The sequence below is a fragment of the Paramormyrops kingsleyae genome, chromosome 14, assembly GCF_048594095.1.
Source record: "Paramormyrops kingsleyae isolate MSU_618 chromosome 14, PKINGS_0.4, whole genome shotgun sequence".
In the NCBI taxonomy this organism is placed as follows: Eukaryota; Metazoa; Chordata; class Actinopteri; order Osteoglossiformes; family Mormyridae; genus Paramormyrops; species Paramormyrops kingsleyae.
In genome coordinates this window covers 5800277-5823244 of record NC_132810.1, presented here as the reverse complement: position 1 = coordinate 5823244, position 22968 = coordinate 5800277, and the positions used below count along the sequence as shown (strand labels likewise).

General features: G+C 52.2%; 3 protein-coding genes across 7 annotated transcripts in view; 1 reads left to right on the top strand and 2 right to left on the bottom strand.

Annotated features, from left to right (window-relative positions):
• Positions 1-820: 820 nt before the first annotated feature.
• slc38a6 (solute carrier family 38 member 6) lies at positions 821-12820 on the bottom strand. Its single transcript, XM_023825573.2, has 17 exons — positions 12760-12820; positions 12551-12656; positions 9755-9885; positions 9592-9665; positions 8463-8515; positions 8286-8325; positions 6545-6623; positions 4518-4603; positions 4186-4244; positions 4024-4089; positions 3731-3787; positions 3567-3646; positions 3318-3418; positions 2414-2538; positions 1615-1759; positions 1446-1540; positions 821-946 (listed from the first exon to the last, which is right to left on the bottom strand). Exons 1-17 carry the CDS (start codon positions 12771-12773, stop codon positions 863-865), a joined length of 1395 nt encoding a protein of 464 aa, XP_023681341.1. The 5' UTR covers positions 12774-12820; the 3' UTR covers positions 821-862.
• trmt5 (tRNA methyltransferase 5) lies at positions 12812-16549 on the top strand. 3 transcript variants are annotated; one of them, XM_072699135.1, is made up of 5 exons: positions 12812-12911; positions 13835-14448; positions 14638-14767; positions 15113-15756; positions 16268-16549. In XM_072699135.1, exons 1-5 carry the CDS (start codon positions 12904-12906, stop codon positions 16321-16323), a joined length of 1452 nt encoding a protein of 483 aa, XP_072555236.1. In that variant the 5' UTR covers positions 12812-12903; the 3' UTR covers positions 16324-16549. The 3 variants fall into 3 exon arrangements, with proteins under 3 accessions (XP_072555236.1, XP_072555238.1, XP_072555237.1); XM_072699137.1 differs by lacking the exon at positions 12812-12911 and adding an exon at positions 12932-12983; XM_072699136.1 differs by lacking the exon at positions 12812-12911 and adding an exon at positions 13014-13239.
• A 106-nt stretch (positions 16550-16655) lies between these two features.
• Positions 16656-22968, bottom strand: part of mnat1 (MNAT1 component of CDK activating kinase) — a 26748-nt gene continuing 20435 nt past the window's right edge. For all 3 annotated transcript variants that reach the window (XM_023825576.2, XM_023825575.2, XM_023825574.2), the window contains exon 8: positions 16656-16906. In XM_023825576.2, the coding sequence (XP_023681344.2) occupies positions 16786-16906 (121 nt within the window). In that variant the 3' untranslated portion in view covers positions 16656-16785. The remainder of the gene's footprint in view (positions 16907-22968) is intronic.

Sequence of the window (22968 nt, the reverse complement as noted above, 5' to 3'; positions counted from 1 at the left end):
TCTCTGGTTGGTGACACACTGCAAAGAAGAAAGACAATCCACACACAACATGCTTCCATCACTGCGGTCCCTTTAATTAAAATCCCGTACTGATCTCCGATTAGTGATCCACTGCCGTCGCAGCAGAAACCTAGCAAACCCGGCCTGCGTACTCATCACATGTGCAGGATTACGCAGGCCACCGCAGGAAAAACTAAACCGGCCAGATGGGCAGAGCAGCGCCGCAAACCCAGAGCTGGTGAAGCTGAACTTCATTTCGTCAGAACTCCTTCCAGGTATGCGACACGCTCCATGTCAAGTCATCAAGTCGCGTAACACGAGCCGGCGGATTCTGTCTAACAGACACATTCGCAGGTAGAAATGCACAGATGGCTGCATTTGGCAGTTCGGTCCCGGAGAGGGCTAGTGGGAGTTTGCGCGGAGGGTACTGAAGGTCGTAACGTGAGCCCGCAAGAGGCCCGGAAAGCGGACACACGGCCGAAACTCTACCTGCGCTCAGATGACTCACCTGGGAGACGTTTGATCTAAAAACACATCATTCACTTCCTGCAGCACTCACCACCCAATTGTCTGGGTAAACCTTTGGTTTTAAAATATGATGCCCTTAAGAAAGACAAACAAAATCATCACAGTGACTACAAAAGACACAAAATGCCAGCTTTGACTTGATTAGCACCCAAACAGCACCTTATGAATGTGACAGCTGCCTGACCAGTCAAACCAGTCCTGAAATCCCTTTTTTGCTTCGGTGTGATTTCCTGAGTGTCTTGGGTCGTTTCCGCCATGCCAGCTCCCAGCGTCTGTGGTTGCAGTGCCCCCCCCCCCCCCCCCATGGTGCCAGCATAGTAGAAGTTCCGCCCACTTAGGGGTTTAGGGCCCAGGTGACGACGATGATGGAGAAGCTGAGCACGCCCACCAGCGTTCCAACAATGACCAGAAGGAGAGCCTGGGGAGAAGGAGGCGAGCTGGCATTAACCAGGAGCCAGCGTACATCTGGCCGTTTATTCAGCATTAACTTTCCACACCTGTTTTACTGTTGTCTGGTTTTGCTGGGGTGTAGTTAATTACATCAAAATGAGAGTCACTGATAATTCCCCAGCAAAAATAGACAAATAGACTAAAACTCCTAAAAGCAATATTAGCAGGGAGATTTCTTACACAAAAATGTCCTGAGGGCAGATTTTAAAATGAATGGGTCAGAGATATAACCAATCAGATTGCAGAGGAGGTGGGTCCAAGCAACTAGAGGAGGCAGGACCAAGATACCTGACTGGTCGTTCCCACTTCCTCTGGTTGCTTGGAACCACCTCCTTTACAATCTGATCGGTCATGTCTCTGAACACATCATTTTTCCTTCTGCCCTCAGGACATTTTTGTGCAAGTAAAACTCCCATGAGTGCTAAAATCTACCAGTAATTTACAGCTGTTCCGGCTGACAAACATACACCTATGGACTGCAGGGACTTGAGCGGCTCGGTGCTGATCCGGAGGTATAAGAGGCCGGGGTACACGAACAGCAGACACGTGGATGTGGTGGAGCCTGAGGAACAGGGGAAGGCCACCGTCACGCGACGATCGGAGCAAAGCAGAAGCGGCGTCTCCGCAGCCACTCACCCACCACCCCGAACACGTTCCTGATGTCCGGAACAAAGATGGCCAACAGCAGAACCAGCACCAGCAGCAGGATGGTCAGTAAGACGTGGCTGAGCCATGAGAAGGCCTGCTCGCCCAGGACCAGCATCCTCAGTGCCTTTCGGGTCTGAAGGACGAGATGGGTTACAATGGCTGGCCCAGTATCTGTACACAACATGCCTGACCCTTTCTATGGTGGGGGGTCTAAATGATGGCTGTTTGAAAGTGGGGGACTGGGATTAAAACAAAATCTGCCCTGGACCAGTTTCCAGCCCAAAGAACCATCGGCCCACTGGGAAAATGTCCAGTACGCCAGATGGCCAGACCAACCCAAACCAAGTCAAACCCAAAATGAACCTTAATCCCTGCAAGGTCTCTGTTGAGACTGGAGCCAGAACCGCTGAGTAAGCAGAACCAGGTCCAGCTGGGGGGGGGGGGGGCGGAGGGGGATCTGCCAGCGAAGACAAAGCCGCGCCGGAGGAAAATGAAAACCGGCTTTGCAACATGTGTTTGGACATGACAGGCCAATGGGTGACGGCTAATGTGGCGATGGAGGCCCAGGGAAGAGTGGGGACTGGCTGACATTCAGTGACAGGGTGACGGACAGTCGATTTCACCAATCAGCTTCGAATCTCAGCAAAGAGGCGAGACGCTCAGTCCTCCTGCGATCAGTCTCAGCAGGCTTTGCTGTCACACGATGCTGATCGGCATGTGAACACGGACCGCATCGCAGTGCATGCGGAGGCCAGCCGGCGGTGCACCGGCCTCAGGTTCGACTCACGGGGAAGTGGATGAGAGGTACGGTTAGCAGCACGGCTAGCAGGATTCCCAGGCGCACGGACATGATCAGCGCGTCGCGCGGCAGGAAGGCGTTGTAGCCCAGCAGAAGCTCAGACTCCACGTGCTCTGCGGGGCGGTACCAAGAGGCTCGGTGAGCGAAAGGCAGCCAAGGATCACGTGTCCAGCAACAGCAGGACCTTGGCACTGCCACACAGCGGAATGTTACGTGTTTGTTACACTTTTATCCTTTTAAATAGTACAGTAATCATTAGCGTGCGTGTTATTTCAACACGCTGTAACATCAGTGCTGGGTATTCGATACAGCACAACAGGGTGCGAGGAAAACAATAGCAGAAGAAGGGGAACGACTCCAAAAGCATGTGGAACATCGTGCTGACAATGCAAAGATGGTGAGGTAAAATCCAGGAAACCCAGGTAAATTGTCACCCTTCCCTCTATTCCAAGTAGTTTTGGATGAAAGCATCAGATTTTTAATTTATTGGATTAAAAAAAATAATTATATATATTTAAAATTATTATAATTTTTTTTTATTCATCTATCTACCTAGATACACTAGTGGCCAAAATTGAGGAAACATCAAGCGTTTTTGGCATTACACTTTAAAAATGAATACACAAATATTGGCAGCAAAATATGTTACAAATATCACACATTGGAGATTAAATAAGAAACTGGAGTAATAGCTGAAAAAAACTCTGCAACCTCTAAACATTGGAAGTGTTTCCTCAATTTTGCCAACTAGTGTGTTTGCAATAACTGACATTTGTATTACAAAATGCTTTTCTTTGTTTTTGTTATTTGTTATTAGTTTAGGGTATAAAATAGTGTTATCGCTTTATATTATGAGTAGGTGTCCAGGGGTCGTGTCTGAGGCCGATCCTACCGTAAAAAGTGAGGTAACCAAACAGGGAGGAGATCAGGTAGACGAGGAGGCTCAGGGAGATCCCTACGTTGGCTACGTTCTGCATCCTCTTCTTGGTGGGCCTGCAATTCGAGGTGATAGTGATGGCAGTGAGCCGGGAGGGACCAGCCGGCAGGACCAGCCGGGAGGACCAGCCGGGAGGACCAGCCGGCAGGACCAGCCGGCAGGACCAGCCGGGCCCCATCCCGCCCGTACAGGGGAGACACACACCTGCGCAGCTCAGAGTAGATGGGCAGGACTGCGGTGTGGCAGAGGAAGGAGAAGGCCAGGGTTGGCACTGCATAAGCGCTCTGGAGGGCAGAGCCAAACGACGCTCATTAGCATCCGAGTGCCCACATGGCTCACGGCTGCCAAAGCGGCCCGTGGATACCCACCTTACTGGAGATGACGAAGAGTTTGGGTACACAGTCGGAGGCAGAGGAATTTGAGAACTGGAAGACACAAGCCGCACGCAGATTGTTAAAGGATCCTTTTACAGTCAGCCAGCAGTGCGGTACTGCTAATTAATTTGTCTTTAGCATAAGCTGCAGTCTGGAGGGGAACCAGAACTGACAGTGAGAATTGTGTGTGTGTGCGTTCACACAGGGACTCACACATGACCAGCACTGGCCTATAAGAAAGCAAGTGACTGCTACTAGTGACCAATCAGGACCCTGGTAGGCATTACCTGTGAAGAGCTTAGAGTCTCATTCCCAGGGAAGGGACAGGGGATGCTCCATTTCTTTATTACAACCTGGAAGGGGGTGGGGTGGGGTGGGGAGGGGGTTCAGTCATCAGATGCACATGCCAACAAACCGAAGATGAGACATCATACGGCTGCCGTACCCACCACAATGGCGAAGAAGACCATGAGGAAGAAGGCCAGGCCGCTGGTGTAGCCCAGGAATCCTGCCGTGAGATGAGAGCAGAACCACAATGTTGGCACACAGGGGCAGAACAGAGGGCTCCAAACACGTGGGGGTATAGGGGACGAGCCAAACCAATCACAGATCTCAAAGGTTTGGAAGCTGCCTCACAAGAATTGCTTGGGTACAGAACCCAGATGTGGGTAAATGTGGCCAAAATGCAAGCTATGGATGACTGGAATCCTGAATTCATGTGATGGGGGGTGTGGGGTGGGGGGGGGGTGGTGGGGGCGGCAAGCACAGCTTGGACACTCACCGATTTTCGGCAGCAAGGCTAGAGGAAGCACCACAAACAGGGTGACCAAGATCAGCAGGACCCTCCCATCCAGGTACCAGGCATGACTGGGCATAGGAGAGATGCGGGGGGGCGGGGGGGGTGAAGAGTCAGACTCTCTAATGCCGCCACACACAGGGGGGGCGCCAGGGCACGCAGGGTGCCGGGAAATGCCTCGAATCCCCCACGTCTTTCAGATTCGTCTCTGCTCTCCCAATCCAGTGGCGTTACATAATCCCCCCACAAACCGCAGCCTCTCCGCCAGCACAGGGAACACATGCCAGAAAGGCGCTGATTTACCCGCGCTGACGCACGGCGAAGGCATGCGGGACCCAGCTGGGAGGCCGGCCCACGCACCCCCGCGCGGAGACAGCACCTGCTCCGGGGACGTCAGCCCACAAAGTCACCCACCCCGCATGGTGCCACAACGGGGCCCGCAGATACCATTCCAGCTGACGGCACCAATCCCAGCTCCAACCTGACATCATCCATCAACCGAGCTAATGGACGTGCAGCCAATGAACATCCATCCCGCCTCCGAGCGAGAAAAAAATGGACAATAACCAGCCATGACTTTATGCTACCCACCGTCATGGGCTCCAGTGAAGTAAACAGAAACATAGAATCAATACAGAGCCTGTCTGGCAGCGAGACCCATCCTTAGGCAGAGCTAATCTTAGGGGAAACACAGCCACCCGCCTCGTTGGATGCAGCCAGACGAACTGAGCCCCCCCGACGGCCTCCGTCGGCACCTAGACAGGAAGGCCCCGCCCCGTTGGCACCATGCAGTGCGGAGAGTGCAGTAGATACTCTGACAGTGCGTGAAATCCTGGATATTTCACAGCGTGCACATGTGGGCACGGACTCCGGCCCACAAACAGCGGCTATGCAGAGTGGGGCATACTGGCTGTGCGTTCAGTTCAGGGGATTAACATAAATCAATCCAAGACGTTTGGCACGGATTCCCGCCGGCCTCGCTCCTGCCCGGTCAGCTGTTTCTCAAACTTGCTCCGGATTTCGAACTTTCAGCCAGGCCTGTTTGCCGTCACGGCGATGGCTGACAGTTTTACTAATGAATCCCGACTGGCCAGGCATCTCTGCTGCCAGTGAACACATGCAGGATGAGGTCTAATGGATCCACAACTTTCCTTGTGAGCGGCCGGTCCTGGGTCCGATTTACACTGCACCCTGCACTCAAAGGGTACCCTCTTTATCACAGTGCCGCTACCCCCCACCACTACAATATCATTCAAAGCACCCCCCCCCCCACAACAGAAGCACTTCTACGCCACAAAAAAAAACCACAGAAGTAAACTGCCCCTCAGCCGCCAATAAACACAGCCGCGCCCTGCCGGGGGGGGGGGGGGAGGCGGCCCAAAGATGCAGAGTAGCTCATTAGCCGCCTTCTGCGGCTCCTGTGGTCGTTAGCGGCAATTAGGGTGGCACAACTGATACGAGGCTCTATCAGCCTGACTGGGAGGACATGTGTAAGAGATTTGGGGCTAACGCGGAGCAGCTGTGCGGAGTGGGATAAACCCCCCCCCTACGCCTGGCCCAGCCACCACGTCTCTCACTAACCCAGTGCAACGGGGAGCGAATTAAGTTCCTGGAATCTTTCTTGGCCACGGGCTTCTTCGGAGGAAATCCACCCTCCCAGAAAAAAGACAATAATGAATGAGAACTTTGCACTGACAACGGCGGATCGATGTTTTTCTCTCCGGCACAGATTTCCGCCGCCGTCCATAGGATGAGGACCGCGAGGTTTGCCGCTTCAGCGATATTCCCGCCATGAACTTCAAACGGTTTGCGGTGAATCTGCGACGGCCCAAGGAAAGGCGGCAGTTCGAGCCACTGGGACCCAGCGCTGCAGGGTCACGGGGTCACCTGGCTTTTAGTGAGCCGTTTGCGAAAGAACGTGAGGTCTGATCCAGATGGCATCTGGATAGAGGGCTATAGGAGACCCTCCATCTTAATGCACAGAGTGGGTCTGAGGGACTGGCGTGACTCACTCAGAGGTCCCCGGGGTCAGGAAGCTGGTGACGGCAGCAGGAACTTCAGATTTAATGATGAACAGGTAGGAGGACATGGCTGTGACGTGTGAGGAGAAAGAGAGAGAGAGAAGGGGAAGGGGAGAGCGGGAGATCAGTCAGAAATGCACGTTATAGGAGAAAATGAGAGACCATCCACACGTACACACACACACACACACACACACACACACACACGCACGACACTGCAACCAAAGTACCGATAGTGTCAAATACAATATGGAAAATACAATATGATGGTTGTCAAAATGAACGGCAACCACAGCACTTTACAGGAGGCCATCACGCTCTGCTTATTATCCAGGCCTCGAACCCGGAGCCAGGCCTGAATCTGCACGATCGCCACGCACAGGAGACGGAGAGTGGAAATAATAATAAAAACCAGTCCCTAATGCTTAACCCCCCCCCCTCCCTCCCCCACTATGGAAACTGGAATATGTGTGACTGTTTTTCCACTCTCCCACCCCCATAACTTGATCAGATGGGGGCTTTGGGGCTCTTAGACTTCTGGGCCAAGCAGGTCATTAGAGAAAACAATGGCAGAGAGGCAGGCAGGCAGAAAGACAGGCAGACCAGCACACTGGCGTCCTGGTGCAGTGCGGCGCGTCCGTGACACTGCAAGCACGGTGCCTCCTTGGCTTCATTATACTGCTGCAGTGCTAATCGCTCACTGCGGGGAACGAAAGGTGGCAAACATAGATGGCGGGTGGAGTGGCACCCATCCACTGCGTCACACCTAACTGAGCAATATCTGGATGCGGCGTGCGCACACGGACACACAGTGACACAGCCAGGCTTTAGTACTTACATATTAGTCAGTCAACACACATCCACTAGGCATGTAAAAAAAAATAAAAAGACAGTCAAGACAGAGGAAAAAGCAGGCAGGATGAGAATCTCCTCAGAGACTCACTCCGACAGCTATTAAAACCAGTCAAACCACTTTAATGGAGGGCCGACCAGGGACTGGGCCGTTATTAGGGCCAACTGAAGCTCTTAGCTATCGGCAGAGCTGATGAGCCTTTAATCGACATGCCTTAACTGCCCATGACAAAGCGGGTCAGGTTAGGGCAGAGTCTCACTGGGGGGGGGGGGGGGCAGTAAAGAATGCCCCCACCTCTATACTAGTGGGGGGCGCTACATGACCATTCCAGTGGCCTGGGGCTGGATAGTTAAGCTGGATGGGAGGGTGGGGAAACTTAGATAAATGAGTCATTAAGAGCATCCCTGCAGGGACAGGCAGGTGGACTTGGGGGCGGGGCTTTCAAAGGAGGCGTGGCCAAGCGGAGCATTTATAATACTGATCACTAATCACTGCACTAAAATAATTATTATTCTAAGCGAGCCAATTTTGCTAGCTTAGTACAGATTCTTTCAACGGTCTGCCAGGAACAGTTGGGGAAGGGGGGCGGTGGTGGAAGGGCAGGGTCTAATTCTGTATCCCCACACGCACCAGAAGGCTGTCAGATTTCAATTAGGCTGCACTGATCACTGACTGAACTGAAAGGCTGTCAATCATGTAGGGAGGAATACCTCAAAGGGTTGGTACCTACCAGAACTGGCAGAGGTTTCTGCTATTATCAATATAAAACAATTCTTTAAAAAAAAAAAAAATCAAATACTGGAAGCAAGAAGAATATTCTGTGAAATACGTATTGCCCTAAATGGACACCATACAGTATATAAACCGATTTATCCTTACCGCCAACATTCTGGATCAGAATCGTGGCTGCAACCAGAACCTAAAAAGACAAACACACATTTTCACTCCAAAACATAGAGATGTGGTTCTCTATAAGAAATTCAGCACCACCATTCTCTCACTTTGTTCTGGAGGTGTAATGGTTTAAATGTTCAGGCTTAGAAAACCTGTACTTACTCTGCCTGGTTTCTGGAAGGCACAGAACCCGAGATCTTCATAGGAGGTGAGACCTGAGAAAGACAGCGACGTACCGTGGGCCAATCAGGCAACTGCTTTGCTCTTGGACCAATCAGACACGGGTAAATATCCATGACTGAATCACTGCACATTCACATTCATTACATTTTCCCCTTTAGCTGCACATTCCACCAAACCACTCTGCACCCCTGGGCCCGGTTCTGGCACCTACAGGCAGGTCCTGGGGTAAGCTGCAGTCAGGATATTAAAAGGCGGGCATGACCCTGGGTGGGGGGGGGGGGGGGGAGGGAACACACACGGAGCCTGGCATGTCACTGCAGGCCGCTCAGTCTGCTTTGCATTACTGGCGAGGGCTGAGAGAAAATCCCAGGAAGAGCTCGGAGACCCGGTGGGGCAGCAGCTACAAAAAGGGGCTTTGTGTCCATGAGCTTTGTGACGGTGCTGCCTCCTTCCAACTACCAGGTGGGGCAGTGACCACGGCACCACACGGCTGCCACCTGAACGTTCTCGTCTGGAGAAGAGCTCATGCCGGACTAGCATTTCATTTTCTTCAGCTTTGCATGTTTCAAATATGCAAACTGCTGAAAGAAAGTTTTAGAATCCCTAGAATGTAGTAATGGCCAAATAACGTCTCATGAACCATTTGCCGTATTTGCTGATCCCACTAGATCAGGGCTGAAGAGTCCTCACACCTGGGTTTGAACAGCTGACCTAAAGGTTATCCCAAAAACATGCATATACACTGGCCCATTGTGGATAAGACTGCCCACCCCTGCACTAGATGGTGCTCTCTGTTCATAAAAGGGCTCAAAACATGTCCCAAAGAAAATCAAGAGCGCCATCTAGTGGGGTCAAAAAATATAGCAAATGGTTCATGAAGCAGCAATTGGCCATCACCACTAGAATGTGTTTTTTTAATCCTTCTTACCAGATATCTGTCCGAAATAGACACACCCATTACAATTCAATTACAGGCTTTATGGTGAGAGGAGAATGGTGCATCTGCTACGTAACAAGAAATGGTGGTGTCAACTTTTCGCGGGCGGAGAAACTGAGAGGCGGAGCCGCAAAGGTGTTTTCCAAGAGACGACAGTTCAGTGGGACTTACGTGTCTGGTCACACATCTTAAGGAGCAGGTGAATGGAGTAGGAAGCCAGACTGGAGACAAGCACCAGCAAGATACTGAGGGGAAAAATGTCAATGGGAATGTTGAGGACACCAGACGAGCAGGTAGACAATCAGGAGCAGAGCGAAGCGGGACCAGCGCTCACCAGAAGCCCAGGATCCCCGTGTGAGCCATGGCGTAGGCCAGACCCAGGATGCCACTGCCCATGATGGCATTCATCAGGTTGAAGACAGAGGAACCGAAAGATGCCCCCGGAGCGGCCTCAGTCCTGGGGCCCTGTAGAGAACAAAATAGGGAGAGCTCACTGTCCAGCAAACACACTGTAAATGTCAGGTCTCACGCTTGGCGTGCGACACTTAGTGTGAGGCTCAGTGGGCTAAGCCTCTGTGCCGGTGATCAGAAGGTTCCCGGTTTGAGCCCCAGCCTCAGCACGTCTGCGGCTCCTTGATCGAGGCCCTTAGCCCCCGGCTCCCTGGGCGCCGCAACAGGTGGCTGCCCTTCACAGCCAGCTTGCCCTCACGGACAGACAGCAACTTGGGAGAGGCGTAAAGAGAATTTCCCCATCGGGATCAATAAAGTATCAATTATTATTATTATTACATTTTCCAGTGGAACATGCTCATAAATTTCTCTTAAAAATGATGTCTCAAAAATTCACAAATTTTATGAATCTCTCAATTCATACCAAGTGAAGAACATGGATCGACAACAACTAATTAAGTTAGTAATATACCCTTTCCACCTTTTCCAGGAGGATTAAAAGTGTAATAACTGCTGCATTTCTTTTGCAGGCTTGTTAAACAGAGGACAGGCACTTTGCTGACAGAGGACAATCTGAAAATAGATCTTGATGTGAAAACAGGCAGGGGATTTGAGCCCTGCCTGCAGGACAGCTGCCTGGGCTGGGGGGAGCAGAGGGGGTGGGCTCCACAGGCCCGCTCTAATAAGAGATATCCGGGCTGGGCCTAGCACATGCCCCACCGCAGCAGCCGGCTGAGGGCCACCCCAGGCAAGGGATCACCAGGCTTCGGGCTCTTATTAGCTGGCCACCTGATCCGGGTCTGCTTAACCATCCAGTCTCCCCTCAGCCGTGGAGCTAGATAAGCACTTCAAGCAAAAAGTTAACCCTCCATTGTTGGGGGGGGGGGGGGGGGGGGCTTGGTATGTTATTCTACATGATCTAATTTTACTGGAGCAGAAAATGTGTGCCAGGTGGCGTGGATCTGCACACAGATTATTAGCCCCGAGAATTTCTTTACAAAAGAGCGCCTGAGTGGCTCAGCGGGCTGCATCTCCATGCCCGTGATCGGAAGGTTGTTGGTTTGAGTCTCAGCAGAACAGTCACATGTGTGTGGGCCCTTGAGCGAGGTCCTTAACCCCCAGCTCCAGGGGTGCCACATGTTGACTGAGCAAGGTGGGGTAAGCGAAGAGACGAATTCCTATTTACTTGTACAAGTGGCAAATAAAGGATTTATCTTTAAAAAGAATGAACACTCTGCACCTCCCTTTCACATTCTTCAATGTAAATTTTTCATAAAGAGGATAGGCACACTTGTCAAGTCAAGAAAGGGACTGCATGGGTCAGCAGAATAAATTTCATAAGAGGACAGTACAGCACACTAACCACGTGCAATCAGGTTGTGGAGATTAGGTCAACTGGGGCAGAAGACCAGGGGTCAAGAAGGATGATGTGGACATTGTCTGTTCCTGAGTCAGTGGAACCAGCTCCATGAGCACATACATTACAGCCAACCTCACATTTCATCTGATGAGGGTATGCCACCTCAGCACTGATCTACACAGAACCGAACTCCAATTCTCTCTTAATTCGCTACCATAGGTAGATAGTTCAGGTCCAGAAAGTACAAATCCAGACCAAGGTTTTGTTTCAACCAACCAGTAGAGCATGAAAAATCACAGTCACAGAGTACTCAGTTGGTTGGTTGAAAGAAAACCTTGGTCTGGATTTGTAACTTTCTGGACCTGAACTATCCACCTCTGCTCGCTTTCATAATTCATTAACCACAATGCAGATAAGCAAAAAGCTAAACCACAATTTTCAGGTTTCAAGCCCACAGCTCATACTTCTCACATTAAAGTTCTTCTCCCAAAGAAGTACGATTATCATAACGAACAGTCCTTAACTGCACCAAGAGCTCTCACCCCATAGTCTCTTTCCTAAATTTTGCTTCTTCTCTGATATGCCATGAATCTTCTGCTGAGGCCTGGGGGAGTGAAGAGTGTTGTTTCGAGGAGCACGGGAGGTCAAAGGACAGGAGACTAATGCATCACAGTCCATTAAGAGTGCATGGTTTAGCAACACAGTTTTGGAGTCACACGGAGGGAACAGACAGACTGAAAACTGATACCCAAACACAGAGGTGGCGCTGAAATGTAACAGCCAGTTCTGGCCCCGCATCTAGCTCATCTGCTTACTGCACCTGTGATGATACTACCGGCAATGGTGATGTCAATTCTGGACATGTATCACACAGCATGAAGAATTTTACTTTAAAACGCAAAAACAATCATTTCAAATTCGTGCTGTCATTTAAAATGTATAAAGATCTCCCGTTTTACAGTGCTGAATGTATCAAATTTCACCTAAAATTCTGTACAGAAAAAGCAGTACAGTGCACGGGTTTTCTATTCAGAGGATTTAAAAACGGAAATACAATAAGTGAGAAAAACAGGATGCTGAAAAAGTGAGAAGAGAGGCACATGACCATGCCGGATGGAGTATATAGGACTTCGTCCCAACAACACCGGGACTACATTTGGAAGTTATAGTGCCAGTTTATGCCGCTTTCTATATAAATGCTCTTTAATTATGAGGGAATACATATACTTAATTTCGACCATGTCTTGTCTGTCCGCGGTTTGTTACCACTGCCGTCAATGATATTGTTTTCGGTTTGAATTAAAACGGGGGTAAACTTACATTCCTCAATAAAGGCGTACTCTCGCTGTCATCTTCCTGAATCACTCGAACCACATCGGCCGATTGGACCGTGTTGTTGCAGTGCTCAGTGCGATGCATTCCTCTTCTTTAGCAAAAACAAAAGTAGGAATTAGCTGCTATACGATCATATTTCACCGAATTGTTTCCCCAGCGATATTTACATTACTACTCAGCTGACTACTACTCACCGGTCACATGACATTTCATATGTCGTTCACTTCAGAATCAGATTTAATCGTCCACTTTAAATTTCGTCAAAAAAAAATTCTAGCCAATGGGCATCATCGGTCGGAAATAGAGGTGACGTATAAACTGTGCGCATATTCCCGGTGATGTGGAGGTGAGAGCACGACTTTCTTAGCGTAGTGCTAATTAAAGTATAATTTTGGGGGACCAGTGTTATTTCATTTGGGTAGTATAGACATTTTTCTTAGCTGCGGTTTATGGGGGAGGGCTAGTAAAATATGTAATTTTGGATTGCTCACGAGTGGAATTCGACTAAACTGTATCCAGGGTTGCCAACTAACGCAGCTGGCGTAACACGCTTTCAGAGTCTCACTTTCACGCAAGAAATCTTACGGCAAATCATTATTATTCCATTAAAACCCTAAAATAAGATACATCAAAAGCGTTGGGGTAGTTTGCGAATCCTACAGACTATTTACAAGGTAATTAAACTGTTACTTGTCTGGAATTGAATATCTCACTCCAGCCAGCTGACCAGAGTTGGCAACCCTGCTGTAGCCACGCTAATTTCCATAGTCAAACGTTTTACTATAAAATTACAAACACTAAGTATTTCAAGAGCAATGCTATCTATGAAAAGAGTGAATAATCATTTCATGATCTCACGGAGAGCATCGCGAGGGGCCCTGTAAAGCGTACCGCTGCCTTTTTGTTCATACTTACTCACCTTTCAGTTAGAGATTGTTTGCAATATGATTATTTACATTTCTCAAATCTTTACCGGTTAAATGGAAAGGACTGTGTTGTTTTCTGTCCCAATTTTATGCATATGTATATTAGTTCAAATTAATTATATTATGGTGCTGTGCTTAACAAGGTAGTCATTTTGGTAGTTAGTATTCAACCCATCTGTGGGAATTCTTTCAGTGAATATGCCAATAATTGGTAATGACTTAGTTAAGCCAAGCGGCTGCAGGTGCTGTATTATGTTTCCGATTATCTGCACACATTCAGACGGTTCAGTATCTTTCATAATGCTGCACAGTACTGAGAGGATCCTTCTGCTTGTTTCCATAGGTTTATTTACCGGTGCCTTAAAAACGTGAGCGCTCCCAGCCTTGTAACTCTCCGGCCACTGCCTCGGTCACCGTTTTGTGGTGTCCCAAGGTCAGCACTAGCGAACTTTGCACCCACGCACCTCCTCATGGTTGAGCAGAAGAGCGTCGAAATCCTAGACCTCTATGGACCTCCCCCAGAGGTCCGTGGTATGACCTGCTTGGACAGAGAAGCCTTCGGCCACACAGTGAAGGTCCCCACCCTGCGTATCCAAAAGGATGTCCTCCATAAGGCGGTGAAGAACCTGAAGAGGGTGGCTTTGAAAAGACCCGGTTTGAAGAGGGTTCTCGAAGTTGCCGGCGATGAGAGCCACAAGGTGCTGCTTCTAGACCCGGCCAGCGTCTCCTCCCCCACTTCCTTCAGTGAGGCAGAGAAGCGGACGCTAGGGGACCTCGGGGTCCCCCTGCAGATTGGGCACCATGAGCTGCGTATCACCTACGAGAACCTGAAGGCCGACGAGGTGCTGCGGGCCGTGCTGCCCGAGGGCCAAGATGTCACGTCGGGGTTCAGCCGCGTGGGACACATCGCTCATCTAAACCTGAGGGAGCACCAGCTGCCCTACAGGAAGCTCATCGGTGAGGGTCGTCAGATGCACATATACCCATAGGAACGAGAGGTGTTTGTCACAGATGTTCACAAGGACAGATCACATCATGAGGCCATTTCTTGATGTCGGCCATCTTTGTTATACAACAGGAAGAATTTGTGTATTTCATTAGGAGTACTGCTTTTCACACGCTGGTATTGTGTATGTCGTGTCCCAGGCCAGGTCCTTATAGACAAGAATTCGGGGGTGACCTGCGTGGTCAACAAGACCAACACCATCGATTCCACCTTTCGCAACTTCCAGATGGAGGTTCTGGCAGGAGATGGCAACATGGTGACCAAGGTGAGGTGAACGGTAATATATGGTCAACAGTTATTATACACAGTGGGAAAGTATCTGAAGCTCTGTAAGGCCCATGTGTTTCAGGCAGCAGCCTGCTCTATACTACAGTCACTAGGTATGATTTATGCTCCTGTTTTTTCATTTGTATCTTTCGTTTAATAGGCTGTCTGTGATACCAGGGGTTGTTACCATCACGATTGTCCAATAGGAATGCTCTTTATCTAAACTCTTAGTGGACAATAATGACGTGTCACTTAAGTTAACCCAGCTGTGAAATACTGCTTCGTGTGTCATCCCGCTGGTCTCAAAACTCATTGAGGGCTTCTCTCTCTCTCTCTCTGGCAGGTGAGGGAAAATGGTGTGTCATATGAGTTTGACTTCTCACAAGTGTACTGGAACCCACGGCTCAGCACTGAGCACGAGCGGGTGGTGGACCTCCTCAGGCCAGGCGACGTGGTGCTGGATGTCTTCGCGGGTGTGGGCCCCTTCGCCATCCCAGCGGCCAGGCGCGGCTGCAGCGTTCTGGCCAACGACCTCAACCCAGAATCCCACCGCTGGCTGCTGCACAACTGCCGGCTCAACAAGGTGGACGGCAAGGTGCGCACCTTCAACATGGACGGACGGGCCTTCATCCGGGGCCCCCTGCGGGAGGCGCTGCCCTCTCTGCTGCAGGGCCCTGCGGAGGTGCATGTGGTCATGAACCTGCCGGCCCTGGCACTGGAATTTCTGGACGCCTTCCATGGCCTGTTGGATTCAGACTCAGAACCGGAGCTGGTAGCCAGGGCCCTTCCACAGGTGCACTGCTACGGTTTCTCCAAGCAGGATGATCCCCGCCAGGATGTGGTGGACAGGGCGTCTGCCAGCCTGGGTGTGCGGATGGAAGGCCGCTGCTCTGTGCACATGGTGCGCAATGTGGCTCCCAACAAGGAGATGATGTGCATCAGCTTCCACCTTCCCAGAGAGGTGCTCTTCTCCAACCACAGTGTAGACAAGGGTGAGCCTCTATAGCCCTATAGATCAGTGTTTCCCAGTCCGGTCCTTGGAGACCCACAGTCGGTCCATGTTTTTGCTCCCGCTGAGCTCCCAACACACCTGTACCAGGTATGCAGTGTTCTTGATTGCTTGGTGCAGATGTGCAGTGAGCTGGGAGGGAGCAAAAATGTGGACAGTCTGGGGTTCCCCGAGGACCGAGCTGAGGAGCATTTCACCAGTGTGGGGGGTTAGGGGGCTACCAGTGCCCAATTACCTGTTCCAAAAAGCCTCCCTAAACTGGTTCTCCAAAAACCAATAGAAAAACCATTTAAAAGTTCCAGAAAAGCCAAAACATACTTCAGCATTTTCGGACGTTTGTCTCCCTGAGCATTTGGCTTGGGGTGGCTGAGGCGATGTCAGCTCTAGTTAGAGATTTCTTTGCTGCTCCGCTACAAAGTAGCTACGCCGACTCCACTGACCGCAGAGCTGCCTACGATAGGGCTGGAAATTAAAGTTGTGTTTTGTTTCCTCAGATAGCCCAGAGGAGCCGTCTTCAAAGAGGCAGAAGTGCGGGGAGCCCACAGACTGACAGCACGCAAGGGCCACGGTTGGCTGTTCAGTTATTTTTTTTTAACAGACCTATAACTTTTGCTAAATATTTCTTTTCACGATGAACAATGACTTTGTGCCGCAGTGGGATTTTATGTAAATCTGTTACGGAGGTGGAACCTTATCTGTCTGCAGACACATTGCTGTCTATATGCATGCAGTGTAGAGGAGCTGCAGTAGCTGGTCCAATAAAACCTGGAACTACATGCAGTGTGCGTCTGTCCCTGTGTGAAGCGCAGTTAGAATGGTGACATCACTGAGGGCTGTAGGACGGCGTCTTGTGCATGGTGGTGAGAGGCTCAGAACACTACACAGAGGTACAAGGTTGTATTTTACAGTCTTATGTTAACAAAAATATATATATATATACCACATGGGAACAGGGGAGACAGTGTACATGTTGTGCTGTAAGGCCCCCCCGAAGGGGCCACGCCGGGGGCCCTCAGTGTGGCACCAGGAAGAGGGCGCTGAAGGCATCCTGTACAGCCCGGTGGCACGCCAGGCCCGAGCTGTACCCCCCCGCGACGTCTTGGGGCAAGGTGGCCCGCACGTGATTCAGGTACCTGCAAGGTAAGAACAAGGCATGTGATGGGGCTGGCCAATCACGCTCACAGGGGGCTGGCCAATCACACGCTCACAGGGGGCTGGCCAATCACACGCTCACAGGGGGCTGGCCAATCACATGCTCGCGTGAGAGCAGCTGGTGATAATTGTGGTACTTAGGCAGCAGTCAGTGAAGGTGGAGGAGGAATGCTGTATGGGAATGAGCATGGAAGGGTTAATGAGGAACACGGGCAGCATGCCTAGGAATACCTCCCCATACAGGCATTACCATGCCACCAACTGTGGTCAATTACTATCATTAGGCTTCTAGAATGTTCTTATTAGCTCCATGCACAGCGATTCAGCAGCTGGAGCTCACAGACGCACGCTGGGCCACTAAAACGTGACCCGGAGATGGTGGGTAATATTTCAGCCCGAAGCACCTCTGCCTCCCCGCGAGATGGTCCTCCGAGGACCGGCTGCAGCCAAGCCGTGGAAGGCGCCGGGAAAGTTAATAACACTAATAAAACAATGCAGGTCAGGGGAGGCCTGTTTTGCATTGGCTGGTGCTGGACACGCTGGAAGGCGCCAGGAAACAACGCAAAGACGGCCGAGAGGGGGCGCTGTTCTGTGGATCAGCAACCCGCTCAAAGCCCACTAGGGCCAATCTGTGGTAAAGGCTCCTGTGTCAGAGACCCTGGTTAGGATGGGTCAGATCCTCAGGGTGGTCCAGTGAGAGCCAGTCAGCAGTCCTACATCGGGGCCCCTTGGAAGATGTCTGGCCAATGAATTGATCAGACTGTATTAATCTCTCAGATTCCATACTGCGTTTGGACAAAAATGCATGTCAATGCAGCAACAGGTCAGACAGCATCAGCATCCAAAACACACATGTGCTTTTTAAAGACAGGGTCTTACTCTCGCATCGAAAACTCAGACATCCACAGGATCCAAAGCCCACCCACTCACTCTCGGTCAGACGCACCCTGGCCATGTCAGAACGGGAGAGGAGTATGGGAAGGTTCTGAAGGCCCAGCCCAGTCCAAATCCATCCAGTGACGATGGGCTGGCGCCGAGTGGGTGCCCTTGGGAGCCCGCCTGCACCCCCTGCCCCGGCCCGCTGCCCGAGGAGGTCCTTTTAAGTGCTTACAGATGTCCCACCAGGCCAGCCCCCACATCAGCATCAAACCTGTCAGTCTACCTCAGCCCCCCCACCTGCCACCCCCCCCGAATCCTCCGAGTTCGTTCTGAGCTCGGGCTGCTGTGTTGTCTCACGGCGAGTCCCGTGCCCTATGCGAGGGCCAGAGCCTGCGCCCCTGCTCAGCTCGTGACGCCTACTCACACTCACATGTGGCAGTGAGCTTCCCGCTCATTCCCACCTCCCCGCCGAGGATGCGGAGCCTGGGGACGGCGCAGTGGTGGCAGGAGCAGCCCTAGCGGCCGCGATGGGAGAAGATCTACCCCCGGATGAGGAACAAAGAGCTCTGCCGCGGGCTGGCATCAGCCCCTGGGGGCACCAGATACCGCCACCCCCCCCCCCCCCTCAGACGGAGCCAAAACAGGGGCCCCCGCGTGCCGCAAGCAGCTGGGGCCCTGGAACGACTTCAAAGCCAAGCAGTGAGATGTCACCTCCAGCCAGTAACTCGAAACCAGCAGCTCCTGAAAGCCCAAGAAAGCGCGTGAGGGAGTGTGACCGAGGGAATGTGTGCGCGTGTGAGGGAGGGATGGCCAGAGGTGTGTACGTGATACGGGAGGTCAGTGTCGGTCTAACATCGGGGGTCTAGCCATCATCATAATGGTGTAGACCTGGTGGCCTGCAATAGATTTCACCTTATACTGCTTTCAATCAGCTTTCCACCAATTACACCAGTATGAAGGGGGTACTGGTGTTTTAATTACGTATCTCAACAAAGCGTCATGCAGCAGGCTGAGCCGCAACAATCGGCCCATGAAACCGACACGCGACAGACCATCGTCTTCGCAGTGAAATCGGACGCAGCGAGCGATCTGCTAACGCAATTATGTCCGTCTTTACTGCTCTTCCGGGCCGGGCCACAGGAAGAGAGTGTGGGTGTTGCTTTTTTGGCCTGCGTTCTGTCGTCTCTCAGCCACCGGCATCCATCACTCGCACCGAGGGCCTGTTTGGATGGAAACCTGACTGAACCGGCGCGCCGCCATCCCCGTCGACCCCGTGCGGTCAGGAGCACAGCCGCCGGGGAACTGCACACCCTCGAGCGGCGAGAAGAGAGATCGGAAATGAAGGGGGACTGACTTTGTGTTTAAACACCCCATCCACCCCCGTCTCCCAACCTCCAGCACATATTTGCGGGTCTTCAAGCCGACACACATAACCGTCCCCAAAGTGCACCAGGATCCTCCAGCACAAAGCCACCTCAAGAGCCACCTCCAGAGGCACAGGGCTTCAGTGGCTCACAGGTGGCCCTGAACCCTCCTGCTAGGCCTCCTTCACAACCCCCTGTCACTCCGAGGACTGCGTGCCACCTCACAGGCCTGAAATCCAAGCAGCCTCAAACAGCAACATCTTTCAGCTGCCAGTCAGCTGCAGAGACATTAGCTGCAACCTGAGCTGGGCCATCTCACCGCCTCCTGTTATTGGGTAAATATGGGGCCATTTCTGCAGACACCCTTTTCCCCTGATATGGGGTGGGGTCATCCAAGACAAATCAACATAGACGTTCCACACGGACTCTGCTGTGTACGCCCCCTGGGATAGCCGTCTTGGATAACAGGCACTTTACACTCTTGCTCAACAGTACCGCACAAGAGAAGCTGCTACTGACTCAGCTCTGAGAAAGATTCCTCCACGCACTAGGAGGCAGTAACTATGGAGGGAAGAGGGAGAAAAACAGCCCCAGTGGGAGACGCGACTAAGTTTATAGGCAGGAATGAGGCCAGTGAGAATCGAGATATTATGGACCTCAGAGGGTCTGGGATCTGCTGCCAGGTAGAGGGAGAGGTTCCTCTTCCCAAAGTCTAGGCCAGGTTTGGCATATTTTATATATTAAATATATTATAAGATTCACAAGCATCTTGGTTTCACCGAGTGTCCAACCGACGAGCGACTGCAAAGACCTCGGGTGAACCTCGACACCAAGAACACAAAGACCATAAGGCGACGTAGACCAAATACACGAGAACACAAATACAATCAAGTACGCATTTTAAGATTCACCCCTAGACTCACACCCCCATATACACCCCCGCAACACTGCAGCGAGCTACATTCCCAGCCCCACTTTCCTTCACCACTCAGCCCTGACCTCAGGTCTGCTCTACCCCCCCCACCCCAGCACCTGTTCCCTTCCGCACAGGAGTGCTCCGAGACGGCACCGTTCCCACAGAGCGGAACGTTCGACTGGAGCCCCGACAAGCCAGCAAGGACATCGCTCTGCATGTGCACGAGGCTCAGCTGCTGACCTGGAAACAGCGGCAGTTGGAACACAAGCTTGGCTTAAGCCTTGGTCATGTCACCATGGCGACAGGCCTCCCCGTTGCAGGAGCACAGACCAGTGTGGAGCTGGTTAAGAGGAAGAACTTCCGCTGGGGTAATTAGAAGACGGGTGCTATCCTGGGAAAAGCCCCACTCCAGCCTGGCTCACAGTCCGGAAGCTTCCGTGAGCCTGGGAACGTGGGGCAGGAGTGGACACCTGTCGGGTGATTTGTCATTACAGAGGGGTCAGCCATCAGCTGCCAGCCCCTAATCACCCCCTCACCCCCTGACAACACTGCCTGCATTCCACAGCTAGCTCTGGTTACCGCCCCACCCAGGGGTGGCCTGCAAATGTGTGTCTAAGAGGATGAAAATGTTACTGGAGTAGGGCTGCCGAGAGTGTGTGAATACAACACTGTGCGTGTCTCTGAGTGCGTGACCGGACTTGTGGCGTCAGCGTTAAAACGCGGCGGCGCCTCCCCGCGGGCCCGGCGTGAGGGCATAGCCCGGCTGTCCCACTTAGAACCAAACAGGAGGCCAACCAAGAATCCTGGTTCTCCGCCTGTAGAGCTCAGATCCTAAGACTAATCTTAACTGTGATGCCAGCAAGCCGAGCCGACGTTGTGAGGCAGGCCGTTGGCAGTATGCCACTCCGTCACTGTCCTGTAGGGGGGGCTGATGTCTACCTGAAGGACAGTCCGGTCAGCGGTAGACCCACAGCGAGCCGCTCATCCCCGCCCTTAGCCAGGCATGCTTGTTTTAATTAGTCTCTCCCCTGAGCACAGGGAGGAAACTGGGTTGGAAAGTTCACCCTCATTGTTATTACTTCACCGTTATGAACTCATAGTGGAATGGAAGAGACAGAAACAGGCTGTGGTGTTTGCCAGCGCTGAGAGGGGCTCATAGCCGGGGGGTGCGGGGGGTTAATTAGGGGCCATGGGGGGCCAGTGGCAGGTCATACATCACGCTGGAGCAGAAAGGAAGCCGCAGTAATTACTGCTCTCAACGCTGCAGGGCCACCTCGAGCGGCCGGGGCTGTCCCCTTCACCGGGCACGGTGCCTCCGAAGGGCGTCAGCTTGGCACAGATAATTTGGGACAAAATATTCAGAGAGAATCAGGTTATGACCACGAAGTGAAAGTGAAAAGGTGCCCAGTGGCTGGGCGAGAACCCGCACAGAGCCCAGGTTCCACGTGGGCGCGAGCGGCTGCCACGCTGAGGCATGCGCTTTGCAATTCAAATGCGGCCGGGCCACTCACAGTTCCTGCAGTCTCTTTTGGCTATGCAAATGTAGCATCGGTGAGCCCCCCCCCCCCGCCTTGCCGAGAGAAGCTGGACTAAGGTAAACATACAGGGGGGAGGACAAACCTGGGGGGTAAGCGGCACTCGAAACAGGGACATGAGAAAGCACCTCTGTGCTCGGCGACAGACCACCACACGATTCCTGCCCTGTCTCATGCCCCCGTACCATCTGTCCACAGGACTGCCCACGCTAACCCCCCCCTCTGCCCCCACCTCCAACGCCCCCCCAACCCCCGATGGCTTCGCTCTGGACCTGGCCATGTGGAGAAGCCATTTAACGCAGCAGATGAAGAATCCCTCCCCCGCCAAAATGCAAGCCGGTGGCTGTCGTCACGCGTGTGGCGCGCACCTCATCGGCCGGCCAGAACGCCACGCTGAGGAACGACATCGGCGAGTCCCACCCACAGCTGATTTACAGCTTCCTGGCCAGCTGGGGAGGGGGGCGTCGAGGGAGCAGGTAGAAAAACGCTTAAGTGAATTAAAGTGGGGGGTGGCGGGGGTATGTGCATACTCATAATCATAATCCCAGACCTGACTATAGATCCAGAGGCAGGAATAGAGCGGCATGGAACAGGTCCATCCAGATGCATTCTGGGTATTTTGCCAGGTCCAGTCAGCCCCACATTTGACCGGTGTCCTCAGGAGACCAGAGCGGCGGCCGCTGCCTCCCTAGTCACGCTCTTGCGCTCCCACGCGCTTCAGGCGCAGCTGTAGGACTTGGGCCTGGACGCGTGAGAACGGCGTGGAAGGTCGTGCACTCGCCCCCGGCTGGACCCGAAAACGTCAGCTAGCATGAACTGCTGCCACAGACGCGCAGCGCGGTAACGGAACGGGACTGAGGATGCCCTGCCTCAGCTCTGACCCAAGATCCACGACCACCAGGGCAACGAGGAAGGACAAGAGATACCCCGGGCCTTGAAAAGCCATAAGTGACCCATCAGACATAGAGGTACTGAATCCTGAAGTGGTACCCTAAGGTCAGAAGACTCTTTAAAATTGGGCTGCCTGAGAGGATGGGGTCACCATGACAACCAGTACCAGCCCTCACACCTCCCATAAGGTCGTGGACAAGAAATTCCTATCCATCATGACTATGCCCCAAAAAACAGGAACCCCTCCCAACCTGGCGCTCCTTTGTGGCCTGTGTGGGGGGGGGTCCAGCTGTTTGGCTTCACCCTGCGGATGAGAGACGTCGGCCTGACAACTGCGCCCAACTGAAGCCTCACTTTTTCCACCAATTAAACTCCGGGGGCGTGGGAGGGTCAAAGTATTATTCAGATTGACGTTTAGAGCTGAGAAATTCCTGTCAGGGAGATGAAATATCACGAGA

Bases quoted from the DNA above. Each gene is read 5' to 3' on its own strand.
- slc38a6 (XM_023825573.2), bottom strand. The intron at 3,647-3,730 runs GTGGGTATCCAC...TCTGCCCTCCAG, and splicing joins TCTTCGTCATCTCCAGTAAG to AGCGCTTATGCAGTGCCAAC. The intron at 1,541-1,614 runs GTGAGTGGCTGC...CCTGTTCCTCAG, and splicing joins GAACGTGTTCGGGGTGGTGG to GCTCCACCACATCCACGTGT.
- trmt5 (XM_072699135.1), top strand. The intron at 14,449-14,637 runs GTGAGGGTCGTC...GTCGTGTCCCAG, and splicing joins GCCCTACAGGAAGCTCATCG to GCCAGGTCCTTATAGACAAG. The intron at 15,757-16,267 runs GTGAGCCTCTAT...TTGTTTCCTCAG, and splicing joins CAACCACAGTGTAGACAAGG to ATAGCCCAGAGGAGCCGTCT.